At 42.4% G+C, this 15,288-nt stretch overlaps 1 protein-coding gene across 2 annotated transcripts in view; it reads left to right on the top strand.

Annotated features, from left to right (window-relative positions):
- Positions 1-15,288, top strand: part of egf (epidermal growth factor) — a 152,799-nt gene that overhangs the window by 97,514 nt on the left and 39,997 nt on the right. For both annotated transcript variants that reach the window (XM_060826670.1, XM_060826662.1), the window contains exons 13-15: positions 874-1,097; positions 1,198-1,365; positions 14,120-14,290. In XM_060826670.1, the coding sequence (XP_060682653.1) occupies positions 874-1,097; positions 1,198-1,365; positions 14,120-14,290 (563 nt within the window). The remainder of the gene's footprint in view (positions 1-873; positions 1,098-1,197; positions 1,366-14,119; positions 14,291-15,288) is intronic.

The following is a 15,288-nucleotide window of genomic DNA, read 5'->3' as shown; positions in this document are numbered from 1 at the left end:
GGTCAATTAGCAATTGGTAATAAATGCTGATCAAGCCAACAACTCATCAAATGAATGAATTTGTAAAATATTATCTGGGAAGCATTTACCTGGCTACAAAGTATGCAGTCACAATTTTCAATATGAAGAGTTATTCATCTTAATCAGATTGCGCGGAAGTGACACTAATTGTGTTATAGAGGAGTCTAATTGAAAAGCAATTTGAGCCACCCTCTTAACATGTACAGCACAGAAACCGGTTTAAGAACACAGAGTATTAGGCACGGGAGATCTCTCAATCACTATTAGGACATAGTATGTGGTATGAGAAGTCGCTTTTCTTCTTCTCTGCAAGTTTGGTAGGTTCTGTTCTCCTAGAATATGCTGCTAATTGAAGTATGAAAAGTAATAAGCACAATATTGTATGGCAGCAATATTTTATAATGTGAAACTTTTTAAAGCTAATTTAAATAAAGTAATTTTGTGTTATAATGTTTTGATAGGTTATGTGTACATGAATTACTCATTAAAATTCAAATTATTCACTAATTGGCAGCAAATAAATAGTCCTGTTAGCTAATCTATTTGTTGATCACTGCATATAATTCACTGGAAAAAAAGATCAATAAGAACATTTGGAAGATCCACACTGCTGAGGCAATAAGTCCCTTTAAATTTTTTGACCTAAATGTTTGGCACCTTGGTAATGCGGGAAGATTACGAACTCAAAGGTATTCTTGATATATAGAGATTGTTATGCTGAAATTATGTCTGATGAGTTATTTTGTTGCGATCTAACATTTGAATACATCTGTCTTAATGGTTGGTAGATGCATTATAACATACGAACAAAATAAAATCATAGTTTGTTGTGTGTTATTTCATTTAATAAAGGAGGCTATTCTGGACTGACTGGGGAGATGAACCTAGAATAGAAAGCTCTTCCCTGGAAGGTGATGGTCGTTTGGTGATAGTTAGCACTAATCTCATGTGGCCCAGTGGAATAGCCATAGACTACCTAACAGACAAGTTGTACTGGTGCGATATCAAACGATCTGTTATTGAGATGTCAAATATAGATGGATCCAACCGTCGGATACTTGCACTGAATGAAGTAGGTGAGGTTCCTTTTTTTAACAAAACTAAGTATTTTCCCATCCACAACAAAAAACAAACAAGTTTGAAAGAAATGACGTGAATGTTCTCCCCACCCTTTAGGACATCCTTTCGATGTGGCAGTATTTGAAGACCATGTTTGGTTTACAGACTGGAGCAAACCTTCCCTTATGAGGATGGATAAGTCAACAGGTCGTAATAGAGTGCGACTCCGAGGTGGAATGATTCGACCTTCATCTATAGCTGTGGTCCATCCAATAGCCAAACCAGGTAAATTCATTTAGCATTAATAGGTGGATGGTGCTAAACAACACATTCTAAATTCTAAACAATCCTTGTGAGAAATATTTACACCTAAAATTATCCAAGTTGACACTGGTAATTTTAACCAACACCCCCCCCCCCCCTCACCAGGATTGGGTATAATCCAGTTTTGAACCCAGCCGACTTTTACCCTGAGTAATATTAAAGGGCTCGATAAACCAGCATTACGCCTTATCCTTTGAGTTATACGATACGACTTAAGGAAGCGATCCTTGGAATAATGGATATGTTTGTGGTCATCTTTCAAGATACTGCAGACTCTGGAATAGTTCCTATGGCTTGGAGGGGAGGTAGTAAAATCCTACTATATAAAAATGGAGCTGGAGAGAAAACAAGGAATTATAGAACAGTTTGCCTGACATCAGTAGCAAGGAAAGTGCTAGACTCCATTATAAAAGATTTAGAAGTAGAACACTTGGAATAAAAGAGTCAGTATGGATTTACTAAATGGAAGCTGCAAATGTGTTGCTGGTCAAAGCACAGCAGGTTAGGCAGCATCTCTCTCACTGCACCCCCCAAGTCAGTCCCTCTCTCACTGCACCCCCCAGGTCATCTCCTCTGCACAGAAGCTCTTCAGCCACGTTCTCAAACAGACTCGTTACCACAGCCACATCTCCTTCCTCAGCACCTGCCTAAGGAACCGACTGATCCCACACGGACTCCGAACTACATTCCTCATTTCCCCTCCCCCCACCTTGTCTCAGTCGGTTCCCTCAACTCAGCACCGCCCTCCTAACCTGCAATCCTCTTCCTGACCTCTCCGCCCCCACCCCACTCCGGCCTATCACCCTCACCTTGACCTCCTTCCACCTATCCCACCTCCATCGCCCCTCCCCCTAGTCCCTCCTCCCTACCTTTTATCTCAGCCTGCTTGGCTCTCTCTCTCTTATTCCTGATGAAGGGCTTATGCTCGAAACGTCAGAATTCTCTATTCCTGAGATGCTGCCTAACCTGCTGTGCTTTGACCAGCAACACATTTGCAGCTGTGATCTCCAGCATCTGCAGACCTCATTTTTTACTAAATGGAGATCATGTTTGCAAAATTTACTGGGAATTTTTAAGGATGCAACAAATAAGAATTAATATGCAGGAGCCAGGGAACTTGGTCTACTTGGACCTTCAGAAGACTTTTGATAAAGTTCCACTCAATAAGAGATTAGTATGCAATATTAAAGTGCATGGATTTGGGGGTAACGTACTGACATAAATAAAGTCAAAAAGTGTGGTGCTAGAAAAAGCACAGCCAGTAGGCAGCATCCGAGGAGCAGGAGAGTCAACATTTCAAGCATAAGCACTTTATCAGGAATGTAGGGGTACCCAAGGGTGCTGAAAGATAAATGGGATGGGGTGGGGCTGGGGGGGAAGGTATCTGTGAATGTGATATGTAGATGGTGTAAAGTCAGAGCAGAGGTTGGAACTGATAGGTGGGAAAGAAAGACAGGTAGGACAGTTCAAGAGGGCAGTGCCAAGTTGGAAGGTTGAATCTGGGATAAGGTGGGGGGAGGGGAGATGAGGAAACTGGTGAAATCGACATTGATCCTGTGCAGTTGGAAGGTCGCAAGGCGGAAGATTAGGCTTTCTTCCTCCAGGCATCAGAGGGCTAGAATTTGGAGGTGGAGGAGGCCTAGGACTTGCATCTCCTTTGCACCCCACCCACTCTCAGCCCCCTTGGGCCCCCCACATTCCTGATGAAGACCTAATGCTCGAAACATTGACACTCCTACTGCTTGGATGCTGCCTGACTGGCTGTGCTTTTCCAGCACCACACTCTTTGATTCTGATCTCCTGCATCTATAGTACTCGCTTTCTCCTCCTGACATAGATAAAATACTATTTGGGATAGTGCACGGATCAGAGCTTTCATTAATAAATGAAATGAAATAAATAAATAAATCGATGTTGCGCCGACCTGTGAACAATTCTCAGCTCGTCCCCCTACATTATCCCTAAATCATCCATGTGCTTATCTAAGGATTGTTTAAATCTCTCTAATGTGGCTGAATTGACTACCTTAGCAGGTAGGGCATTCCACGCCCTTACCACTCTCTGCGTAAAGAACCTGCCTCTGACATCTGTCTTAAATCTATCATCCCTCAATTTGTAGTTATGCCCCCTCATACAAGCTGATGTCATCATCCTAGGAAAAAGACTTTCACAGTCTACCCTTTCTAATCCTCTGATCATCTTATATGTCTCTATCAAATCCCCCCCTTAGCCTTCTTCTTTCCAATGAGGACAGACCCAAGTCTCTCAGCCTTTCCTCATAAGACCTTCCCTCCAGACCAGGCAACATCCTGGTAAATCTCCTCTACACCTTTTCCAATGTTTCCACATCCTTTCTGTAATGGGGCAACCAGAACTGTACACAATATTCCAAGTGTGGCCGCACCAGCGTTTTGTATAGTTGCAGCATGATATTGCGGTTCCGGAACTCAATCCCTCTACCAATGAAAACTAACACACCATATGCCTTCTTAACAGCACTATCCACCTGGGTGGCAACTTTCAGGGATCTATGTACATGGACTCCAAGATCCCTCTGCACATCCACACTACCAAGAATCTTTCCATTGACCAAGTACTCTGCCATCCTGTTATTCTTCCCAAAGTGAATCACCTCACATTTAGCTGCATTGAACTCCATTTGCCACCTCTCAGCCCAATTCTGTAGTTTATCCAAATCCCCCTGCAACCTGTAACATTCTTCCAAACTATCCACTACTCCACCGACTTTAGTGTCATCTGCAAATTTACTAATCCATCCACCTATGCCTGTGTCTAAGTCATTTATAAAAATGACAAACAGCAGTGGTCCCAAAACAGATCATTGTGGCACACCATTCCAGACTGAATATTTTCCATCAACCACCATTTCTTCCAGAAAGAAGGTTTCTAATCCAAACTGCTAAATCACCCTCAATCCCATGCCTCTGTATTTTCTCCATCAGCCTGCCATGTGGAACCTTATCAAAGGCTTTACTGATATCCTGCACACCATTAGATTAGATTACTTACAGTGTGGAAACAGGCCCTTCGGCCCAACAAGTCCACACCGACCCGCCGAAGCGCAACCCACCCATACCCCTACATTTACCCCTTACCTAACACTACGGGCAATTTAGCATGGCCAATTCACCTGACCCGCACATCTTTGGACTGTGGGAGGAAACCGGAGCACCTGGAGGAAACCCACGCAGACACGGGGAGAATGTGCAAACTCCACACAGTAAGTCGCCTGAGGCGGGAATTGAACCCGGATCTCTGGCGCTGTGAGGCAGCAGTGCTAACCACTGTGCCACCGTGCCACCCATAATCAATCACTAGAAGTAAAAGTGCAGGTGCAGCAGATGATCAAGATGGCAAATAATATGCTCGACTTCATTGTAAGAGGATTTGAGTAGAGAAGCAGGGATGTCTTGCTACAGTTTTATAGGGCCTTGCTGAGACCACAACTGGAGCATTATGAGCAGTTTTGGTCTCTTTATCTGAGGAAGGGTGTTCTAGTTAGGAGTCAAGATTAGAGTGGTGTTGGAAAAGCACAGCAAGTCAGACAGGAAAATTGATGTTTCAGGCAAAAGCCCTTCATCAGGAATGAAGCTGAGAAACTCAGAGGTGGAGAGATAAATGGGAGAGAGGGAGGGTGGGTCTGGGGGGCAAGGTAGCTGAGAGTGCGATAGGTGGATGGAGGTGGAGATGAAGGTGATAGGTCAGAGAGGAAGGTGGGATCAGCTAGGTGGGAAGGAAGATTGACAGATGAGACAGATCATGAAGACAGTGTTCAGCTGGAAGGTTAAAACTGGGGCAAGGTGAGGGGAGGGGAAATGAGGAAATTTGCGAAGTCCATATTGATGCCATTGAGCTGAAGGGTCCCTAGGCACAAGATGAGGCATTCTTCCTCCAGGTGACGGATGGTTAGGCAGTAGCGGTGGAGGAGGCCCAGGACCACCTTGTCCTCGGCAGAGTGGTCGGGGAGTTGAAATGTTCAGCCACGGGGCGTTGGGGTTCATTGGTGCAGTTGTCCCAGAGATGTTCTCTGAAGCACTCTGCGAGTAGGCGTCCAGTCTCCCCAGTATAGAAGAGACTGCATTGGGAACAACGGATACATGTGTGGAAGTGCAAGTAAAACTTCAATGGATGTGGAAGGCTCCTTTGGGGACTTGGACAGAGGTGAAGGGGGAGGTGTGGGTGCAGGCTTTGCAATTCCTGCAGGGGAAAGTGGGTTGTTAGGGGTGTGTGGACCTGACCAGGTGATCACAGAGGGAAAAGCCTTTATGGAAAGTGAATAAGGGTGGGGAGGGAAATATACCTCTGGTGGTGGGGTCTGTTTGTAGGTGGCAGAAATGACGGAGGATGATGCGATGTATACGAAGGTTGGTGGGGTGGAAGGTGAGGACCAGGGGGCTTCCATCCTTGTTGAGGGTTGGGGTTCAAGGGCAGAGGTGCGAGACATGGATGAGAGGCGCTGGAGGGCATCATCAATCATGTAGGAGGGGAGTTAGGAGTCCAATGAAGGTGTAGGTTCTTCTCTCAGCTACTTACCATACTGACTTGAAAATATGTCGCTGTTCCTTCACTGTCACTGAATCAAATTCCCAGAAAGCCCTCCCGAATACTATTGTGTTTCTATCTACACACATAGACTGCAGCAGTTCAAGAAGGCAGCTCACCACCACCTTCTCAAGGGCAACTAGGAAAGGGTAATAAACGCTCACCAGCTAGCAATGCTCATATCCCACAAATGAATATAAATAAAACAAGCCATGATGAGAAAACTAGTTCTGAACTACCTGTATTCTAAAACTGTGACAACAAAAATTGTTGGAAGTGAGAATGGAAGGGAATTCCTTGGTCTACTCTTGCTGCCATATTTAAAGGACTCTGAAGGTGAACATTCAGGCTCTTATGTACGAAATCTCCTTGATTCTTGTGTTCCACATCACGCTACCAATACTCATCCTGTACAGAAAATGGATTGAACATTGTGTTCAGGGAAAAGTTCTGCAAATATTTTGATAATCTCTACTCAATGGTAGTGATGAGTTCGTTGTTTGGTGTTTCTTGATCATGACTATGTTTTCTTCTGCTGATTTTCTCTTGACAACTTCTCAAGTTCTCTTGCTTGACATACAAAAATGAAAGGTAGCTCAAGTGAAAAGCTACTACAATTTCTTTTCTTTTGCTAGTTATGCAGAAACATTGTGAAACCTTAATCAAATCAAATTTATTGTGAACTTTAAACTAAATTATTGCTTACAACACAGTGCTATATATTAGCACTGTCAATAATACTCAAAAACATAATACAGTTATAAATCCAAAGCTAACAAAGTTAAAGAAAACTCTCAGATAAAAGCAAAATACTGTGGATGCTGGAAATCTGAAATAGAAACAGAAAGTTCTGGAGGAACTCAACAGGTCTGGCAGCATCTGCGGAGAGAAAAGCAGAGTTAATGTTTCAAGTCCAGTATGACTCTTCTTTGGAATTTGACAGTTTCAAGAATGAGTAATAGGATTTGAAACATTAACACTGTTTCTCTTTCCACAAATGCAGTTAAATCTGTTCAGTTTCTCCAGCATTTTCTGTTTATTTTAAAGGAAATCTAATAGTGATAATAACAAAGAACACTGTTGGTAATGTGTACTGTGCAGATATATGCCAGGGTTTCACTTTGCTTTTTTGAAAACATCTTCCAAACCCATGATCTCTACCAGTTAGTAGAACAAGGGCAGCAACTGCTTAGGAACACAAGTTGCACATTCCCCTCCAAGTCACCCACCATCCTGATTTGGAACCACACTGCCTTTCCTTCACAGTTGTTGAGTCAGGGTCCTGGAATTCCTTTCTTCGCGACAGCACTGTGTGTTTTCCAACAACCCCAAAGACTGTTGAGACTCAAGAAGGCAGCTCACCATCACCTTGACATGGTTAAGAATGGGTAGTAAATGCTGGACAAGCAGTGATGCTCCCATCCTGTGAATGACTTAAAGAAATACAGAAAACAGTCAGATGTATAAACCAGATCTAGCAAAAATGAACAACATCGAACCCTCAACTCAGTACACTTGTTCACAGATTTTCTCTGAACATGTGTAGTAGATATTTCTGCCAGCCAGCTATTCATACAGCTAGTGCCCTCTAACTGGCACATGAGGCTATATGAAAAAAGGTCTCATGAACCCAACATAGCTGCTAATGAATAACATGATTTGTGAACCAGGAAATATCAATTCAAAGATGGAATTCTCTACCAATACAGAATATTTACAGGAGAGAATAAAATATCATACTAACAACGAAGACAAAGTAGATATAAAGAAATAAAACAAATCTCCAAAACATAATCAAATTCTGAAGGAATTGAACTCCACAATTGTTTTGCAAGAGTTTTTGCAAAGTCCTATAAATTAGATTTTATTTGTGTCAATGCAAGAAATTTCAGAAGCAAACCAGAAAAAAAATACCAACATGCCAAGTACAGTCCTGAGCAAACTGAAGCTTTAAACATATATTGAATTGAATTGAATTTATTGTCAATTGTACAGAGGCACAGTGAAAAGCTTTGTCTTGTGAGCAATACAGGCAGATCACATAGTTACGTAGCATAGACAAGTAAATAATAGGTAAATAGCAGCAGAAACAAAAACAGGCAAATGTTAAAAGTTTATGAGTCCCTTCAGTATTCTAACAGTAGGGTAGAAACTATTTCGAATCAGCTGGTACATGTGTTCAGGCTCCTGTACCTTCTCCTCGATGGTAGAGGTTGTAGAAAAACATTACCAGGGTGGGATGGCCCTTCATTGACAGCGGGCCTGGTAGATGGATTCTATGGATGGGAGGTTGGCCTTTGTGATTGTCCAGACCTAGTTCACCACTCTCTGTAACTGTTGCTGATCTTGAATGGTACAGTTGCCATACCAGATAGTGATACATCCAGACAGAATGCCATCGATGGCGAACCTATAAATGTTGGCAAGGTTATTCATTGTCATGCCAAATTTCCTCAGCTGCCTGAGGAAGGAGAGATGTTGATGGGCCTTTGTAACCAGTGCGACCACAGGAAGAATCCAAAAAATGTTTCTTGTGGATGACAACTCCCAGGAGCATCACACTCTCCACTCATTCCACCTCTGTGCTGTTAATATGTGTGTGTGTGTTTTGGGGGGGGGGGTGCATGAGTAACATCCCGCCAAAAGTCAATAATAAGTTCCTTGGTTTTGCTGGCATTGAGAGCTAGGTTGTTCTCAGTCCACCATTTTTTCAGGTCTTCCACCTCCCATCTGTGGTCTGTTTAGTTGCAATCTGAGATTCGACCAACTAGTGGTGCCATCAGCAAACTTGTAAATGGCATTTGTCTGGTATTTGGCGATGCAATCATGGGTATACAGTGAGTACAGTAGGGGGCTGAGTACGCACCCCTGGGGGGCTCCAGTGTTGAGTGTTAGTGAGAATGAAATATTGACCCGAGTCTTCACTGATTGTGGCCTGATTGGGGTCAGGAAACTGAGGATCCAGTTGCAGAGAATGGGGCTTAGTCTGAGATCACTAAGTTTAGTAATCAGTCTTGAGGGGATAATAGTCTTGAAGACTGATATAGAACATAGAACATAGATCAATACAGCACAGAACAGGCCCTTCGGCCCACGATGTTGTGCCGAACATTTGTCCTAGCTTAAGCACCTATCCATGTAGCTATCCAATTGCCGCTTAAAGTCACCAATGAATCTAACTCTGACACTCCCACAAGCAGCGCATTCCATGCCCCCACCACTCTCTGGATAAAGAACCTACCCCTGACATCCCCCCTATACCTTCCACCCTTCACCTTAAATTTATGCCCCCTTATAACACTCTGTTGTACCTGGGGAAAAAGTCTCTGACTGTCTATGTATTCCCCTGATCATCTTATAAACCTCTATCAAGTCACCCCTCATCCTTCGCCGTTCCAATGAGAAAAGGCCTAGCACACTCAACCTATCCTCGTATGACCTATTCTCCATTCCAGGCAACAGCCTGGTAAATCTTCTCTGCACCCTCTCCAAAGCTTCCACATCTTTCCTAAAGTGAGGTGACCAGAACTGCACACAGTACTCTAAATGTGGCCTTACCAAGGTCCTGTACAGCTGCAACATCACCTCACGACTCTTGAATTCAATCCCTCTGCTAATGAATGCTAATACACCATAGGCCTTCTTACAAGCTCTATCCACCTGAGTGGCAACTTTCAAAGAGCTATGAACATAGACCCCAAGATCCCTCTGCTCCTCCACCTTACTAAGAACCTTACCGTTAACCCTGTATTCCACATTCTTATTTGTCCTTCCAAAATGAACAACCTCACACTTGACAGGGTTGAATTCCATCTGCCACTCCTCAGCCCAGCTCTGCATCATATCTAAGTCCCTTTGCAGCTGACAACAGCCCTCCTCACTATCCACAACTCCACCTATCTTCGTATCGTCTGCAAATTTACTGACCCACCCTTTGACTCCCTCTTCCAAGTCATTAATAAAAATTACAAACAGCAGAGGACCCAGAATTGATCCCTGAGGAACTCCACTCATAACTGGGCTCCAGGCTGAATATTTACCATCTACCACCACTCTCTGACTTCGACCGGTTAGCCAGTTCTCTATCCAACTGGCCAAATTTCCCACTATCCCATGCCTTCTGACTTTCTGCATAAGCCTACCATGGGGAACCCTATCAAATGCCTTACTAAAATCCATGTACACTACATCCACTGCTCTACCCTCATCCACATGCTTGGTCACCTCCTCAAAGAATTGAATAAGACTTGTAAGGCAAGACCTACCCCTCACAAATCCGTGCTGACAGTCCCTAATCAAGCAGTGTCTTTCCAGATACTCATAAATCCTATCCCTCAGTACCCTTTCCATTACTTTGCCTACCTCCAAAGTAAGACTAACTGGCCTGTAATTCCTGGGGTTATCCCAATTTCCTTTTTTGAACAGGGGCACAACATTCGCCACTCTCCAGTCCCCTGGTACCACCCCCCGTTGACAGTGAAGACGAAAAGATCATTGCCAACGGCTCTGCAATTTCCTCTCTTGCTTCCCACATAATTCTAGAATATATCCCGTCAGGCCCGGGGGGACTAGTCTATCCTCAAGTTTTTCAAAATACCCAACACATCTTCCTTCCTAACAAGTATCTCCTCTAGTAGTCAATGAGTAGGATTCTTACGTAGCTTTTCTTGATGTCAAGATATTCTAGGAAGGAGTGAAGGGCAAGTGATATGGCACCTGACGTGGATCTGTTGGTCCGATAGACAAATTGAAGTGGGTCAAGAGTGGTAGGGAGAGTGGAGTTGATTAATGCCATGACCAGCCTTTCAAAGCACTTCATGACCACCGAAGTAAGGGCCACTGGATGTTAATAGTAATATAAGCGTAATAAAGCTGGCTTAGTGGACAATGCACCAAAAGGCAAGGCAATGCATAATAACGATAGTTACCAGTGCAGCCTGAGGTGCAGCACTGAAGAGCAGAGGCATCCTGTATGTAGATCAGAGATATGCCATGAGGGTTCACAGAGGCTACCATATGTTGGAGGACAATATACATTGTGTGTGTGTGTGTGTGTGTGTGCGTGCGTATGTATGTATTATATATACTTGGTGAGTTGTGACTGAGATGTTGGTGCCCAGTGTCCAACATGGAAGATGTTTGGAGCAAGCTGCGAGTTGAACACACCGTGTTCACACCAAGAACTCACTCCAGTTTTCTTGTTGCATTTTCCTGATGATGAGTTTCTGTGGAACGTTTGATAAGATTGCAACCTGTGGTGAGTTGGACTGTTAAAAAGGCACTTAACAAGGAATAATTATCATTAATTGGGAACTCACCATTCCCTATCGATAATCTTGCCATGTTGCTTGAGAAAAGTGCAGAAGATGCAAACATGATGATCTTGATGTTGAGATAGGCCACACTGAACATCTTGCCATGCCTCATGTCATTCAAAATTTGATCAGATTCCACCCATATATATAACAGACATTGTCACAGAAACTTTGAGGCAGATATTAGGAGTCACTCCTTTGAGATCCTAAGCTCTTTCTTCCCATTTGTCCCCATTATAGAGGTTAGTGCTTTATGGCACTCCTCTGTATTAATTCTTTCAGATCAAAATACAACATGATCGCCGAGCCCAAACCCCGACCCCATCATTGTCAATATTTTGTATGTGTAATTTTATTCACATTCACTTATGCCCATCTCTCCCATGATCTGAGGATTTTATTATTCTCCTGAACATGTTTTCTTCAGAGTTGGAAGACTGGCCATCCTGACAGTCTGAAGTGTGTATGCCTCTTTAAACTGAAAGGTCTCTAATCTCTTGAATTTACTTCATTAAGAATATTTTCCCTGCTGAAACTGAAAATTTTTGTCTTGATGAGTCCTGAATCATTGGACGTTGGTCGTCCCTTAACAGTGGTGATTTCCATAGTGGTGCGCGCATGACATCTTCAATCTATATCAATTTTATCCTCAATCCAGATATAAACTTTTTACTTCAACTTCATAATTGTGTTTGATGCTTTAATTCACCTTCACAGATTGCACTGTTTGTGAAACCAACCTGGTTACTTCCTTGGTTCTGCTTTTTAAGAATTGCTGCTGTTAAATGGATTTCAGTAATAGACTTTTGTTAATTTTAGATTGATTGTGATTCAGCAAGGCAAATAATGTGGCCTAAAATGTTTGTTAGAGAGATCTAGAATTTGTTTTTATTTTAATGCTAAATAAAACACCATAGTTGTGAGAGAGAGACTTTTAGTTTTGATTTTGACTTTTAGTAGGGCAGCTCTGTGAAATCCTTGGAACAGGCTGGCTGTGGAAAGTAGTGTTCCTGTCACAGGAATGCTACATACCATATAAAGAATCATAGAATCTCTACAGTGTGGAAGCAGGCCATTTGGCCCATCGAATCTACACCAACCCTACGAAGAGCATCCCACCCAGAATCACCCCCTAACCTATCCCTGTAACCCTGCATTTCCTATAGTTAATCCACATAGGCTGCACATTCCTGGACTATGGGCAATTTAGCTTGGGCAATCCACCTAACCTGCACATCTTTGTACTGTGGAAGAGAACTGCAATATCCAGAGGAAGCCCATACTGACACAGGGAGAACATGCAAACCACACACAGTCACCTCAGATCTCTGGTGCTGTGAGGTAGTAGTGTTAACCACTGAGCCACCATGCCACCCCAAATATATGCATATAGTGAATGAGATTATCTTGATGAAGAGTTAGTGTTAGTCCCAAACCAGAAGTATTGAGATTAAAAATGTGAAGAGGTTACTTAAAGCTGAGTTCAGGTGTATGGTTGCTCTGGGAAGAAGCTATCTGTAGTTCCAGTTTAAAAGTTGAAGTCACAATTGACTTAAATTTATTGAGGCATTTAGTGGCTCAGTTGTTAGCACAGCTGCCTCACAGCACAAGGGTCCCAGATTTGATTCCAGCCTCGAGCAACTGTCTGTGTGGAGTTTGCACATTCTCCCTGTGTCTGTGTGGGTTTCCTCCGGGTGCTCCGGTTTCCTCCCACAGTCCAAAGGCCCAGGTTAGGTGAATTGGCCATGCTAAACTGTCCATAGTGCTAGGTGCATTGGTCAGAGGGAAATGGGTCTGGGTGGATTACTCTTTGGAGGGTTGGTGTGGACTCGTTGGGCCAAAGAGCCTGTTTCTGCACTGTAGGGAATCTAATCTAAAAAATATTCTTCTCTTAGAATTGATCCATTTGCTTCTAGATCTCTACTTCACTGATCGTTTGAAGAGCTTTTTGTAGAATCAAGTGGGCTTTGGTTTGTAGTAAGTCACAGGAGATGGTGCCAAAGTGATAATAACATGACAAGTACTCCAGAATCTCAGGTTAATGTCCGACCAGAATTTTGGTTGGTTAGTCAGGCCAGTAGTTGTTAGATCAGCACTAGAAGCTAAAGTTTCCATTGAAATAAAAAGGCAGGGATTTCACAGAATCCCAGAATTGCTACAACACAGAAAGAGGCCATTCGGCCCATCTGCGCTGACTGTCCATTTAGTGCCATTTCCCCAAGCTTTTTCAAATAACTCTGCACATTCTTCCTTTTCAGTTAACAGTTTAATTCTTTTAGTCTCCACCAAAATCTCAGACAGTGCATTTCAGACCTTAGCCATTCTGTGTGAAGGTGTTTCTTTTTCTCATGCTCCTTTTGCTTATTCTACTTTCAATCTGTGATCTCTCATTCTCAATCCTTTCACCAGCGGGAATGATTTCTCCCTATTTGCTCTCTCTACAGTGTGATTGATTTTGAATGTCTCCTATCAAATGTCCTTTCAGCCTTCTTTCTCCCACGGAAAACATCCTAACTTCATCAATCTATCTTCGTAACTGGGATTGCTTGTCCCTGAAATCACTCCATACATCTTTTCTGCACTTTTCTCATACCTTTGTAAAAGATATGCAGAACTCTAGATCATACTTGAATTGAGGCTGAACTGTTGTCCTATACAAGTTCACCGAAAACCTCCTTGCTCTTGCACCCTAAACTCATATTGATTGTTCTCTCAACATATCCTGTCAGCTTCAGTACTTATGCCAATATCCAAGCGAAGTCAAGATCAGGTTCATGAATGCAGATTGAATAAACAGGTTAAGCAAATCAATAATCGGACTTCCATTTTGTTAACAGGGTCCAGAAAAATGTCATCCCACAAGATAAATTTGTTACTAGCCACAACATTACAAAAGAAGAATATCTCACCCACAGAACCGAGTTCCTCTGTCACTAATGTCAATGAGGATGAGATTACTGCTGAACTCCAGCCAAGATCCACTCTTGTGGCAGAGATAATGGTATCAGGTAACTTCTGCTTTTGGAACTGCAGTTGGAGGTCAACCAATACATAATGCAGACCAAATTTACTGATACTTAGGTAGTTTTGAGGTAGCAGTGCCAAAAGCAAAAATTTCAGCTTCCACACGAATTGTTATTTACAGCTATTGAAATAGTATAGAAATATTACTGATTTTCTAAATTCTATAAAATAAATGCAATATATCTTTAACCCATCACGTGAATGTGATGGGTTAAAGACATATTGCATTTATTTTCTAGCCTGGAAAGTGGTTATCTGTTTTACCAGGGATATTGGTTAAGTTAATACGAAAATGAACACTTAAAATTTAAACACATAAAATTCTATTTGTGCATCAAAAATGTATTGTAAACTCTGATAATTACATATGGAGTATGAAGACCACAAAGATAGGAATAGGTGAGGGGGGGCATCCTTTCACAGAGTGAAAGTTTAAGTTCACTCTGCCCCACTCCACAACCACAGCATTTAGTTTGCTTTAAAACAAGTCCAGAATGTTTGCCTACGTAGTGCCATTCTGCAACTGAGTTCAAAGTTGTGTGTTAAAGATCCGTGACTGGAGTTACATAATCTATATTGACACACAGTACAGTTCTCACAGAATACTCATTGTCAGAGGTGACATCCTTCAGATGAAGCAATTAATCAATGCTCTCTCTGCCCAGTCAAATCAACATAAATGATCCAGAGCACAATTCAAACAGCAGTCTTCCTTTACTTAACATCAAAAACTACTTTTTCCTGAGCTTCATTCGTTACTTTTTCTGGGGTCTTGTGATATGCAGTTGGTTGAGGCACATGCCCACATACCAACATTCAATCCATTTCAAAAGAAATCAATTGGCTACAAAGAATTTTGAGACACTCTAAAGATACAATAAGGTGCTATAAAAGTTAAGCCCCATTTTCCCATAAGCATATGCAGAAAACTTTTCAGGCCTTACATGAAGACCTTCTTTGAAGACCTTCAAATACCACTTGT

Source organism: Hemiscyllium ocellatum, chromosome 1 (assembly GCF_020745735.1).
Source record: "Hemiscyllium ocellatum isolate sHemOce1 chromosome 1, sHemOce1.pat.X.cur, whole genome shotgun sequence".
Lineage (NCBI taxonomy): Eukaryota > Metazoa > Chordata > Chondrichthyes > Orectolobiformes > Hemiscylliidae > Hemiscyllium > Hemiscyllium ocellatum.
This window is presented reverse-complemented; position numbering and strand designations above follow the sequence as displayed.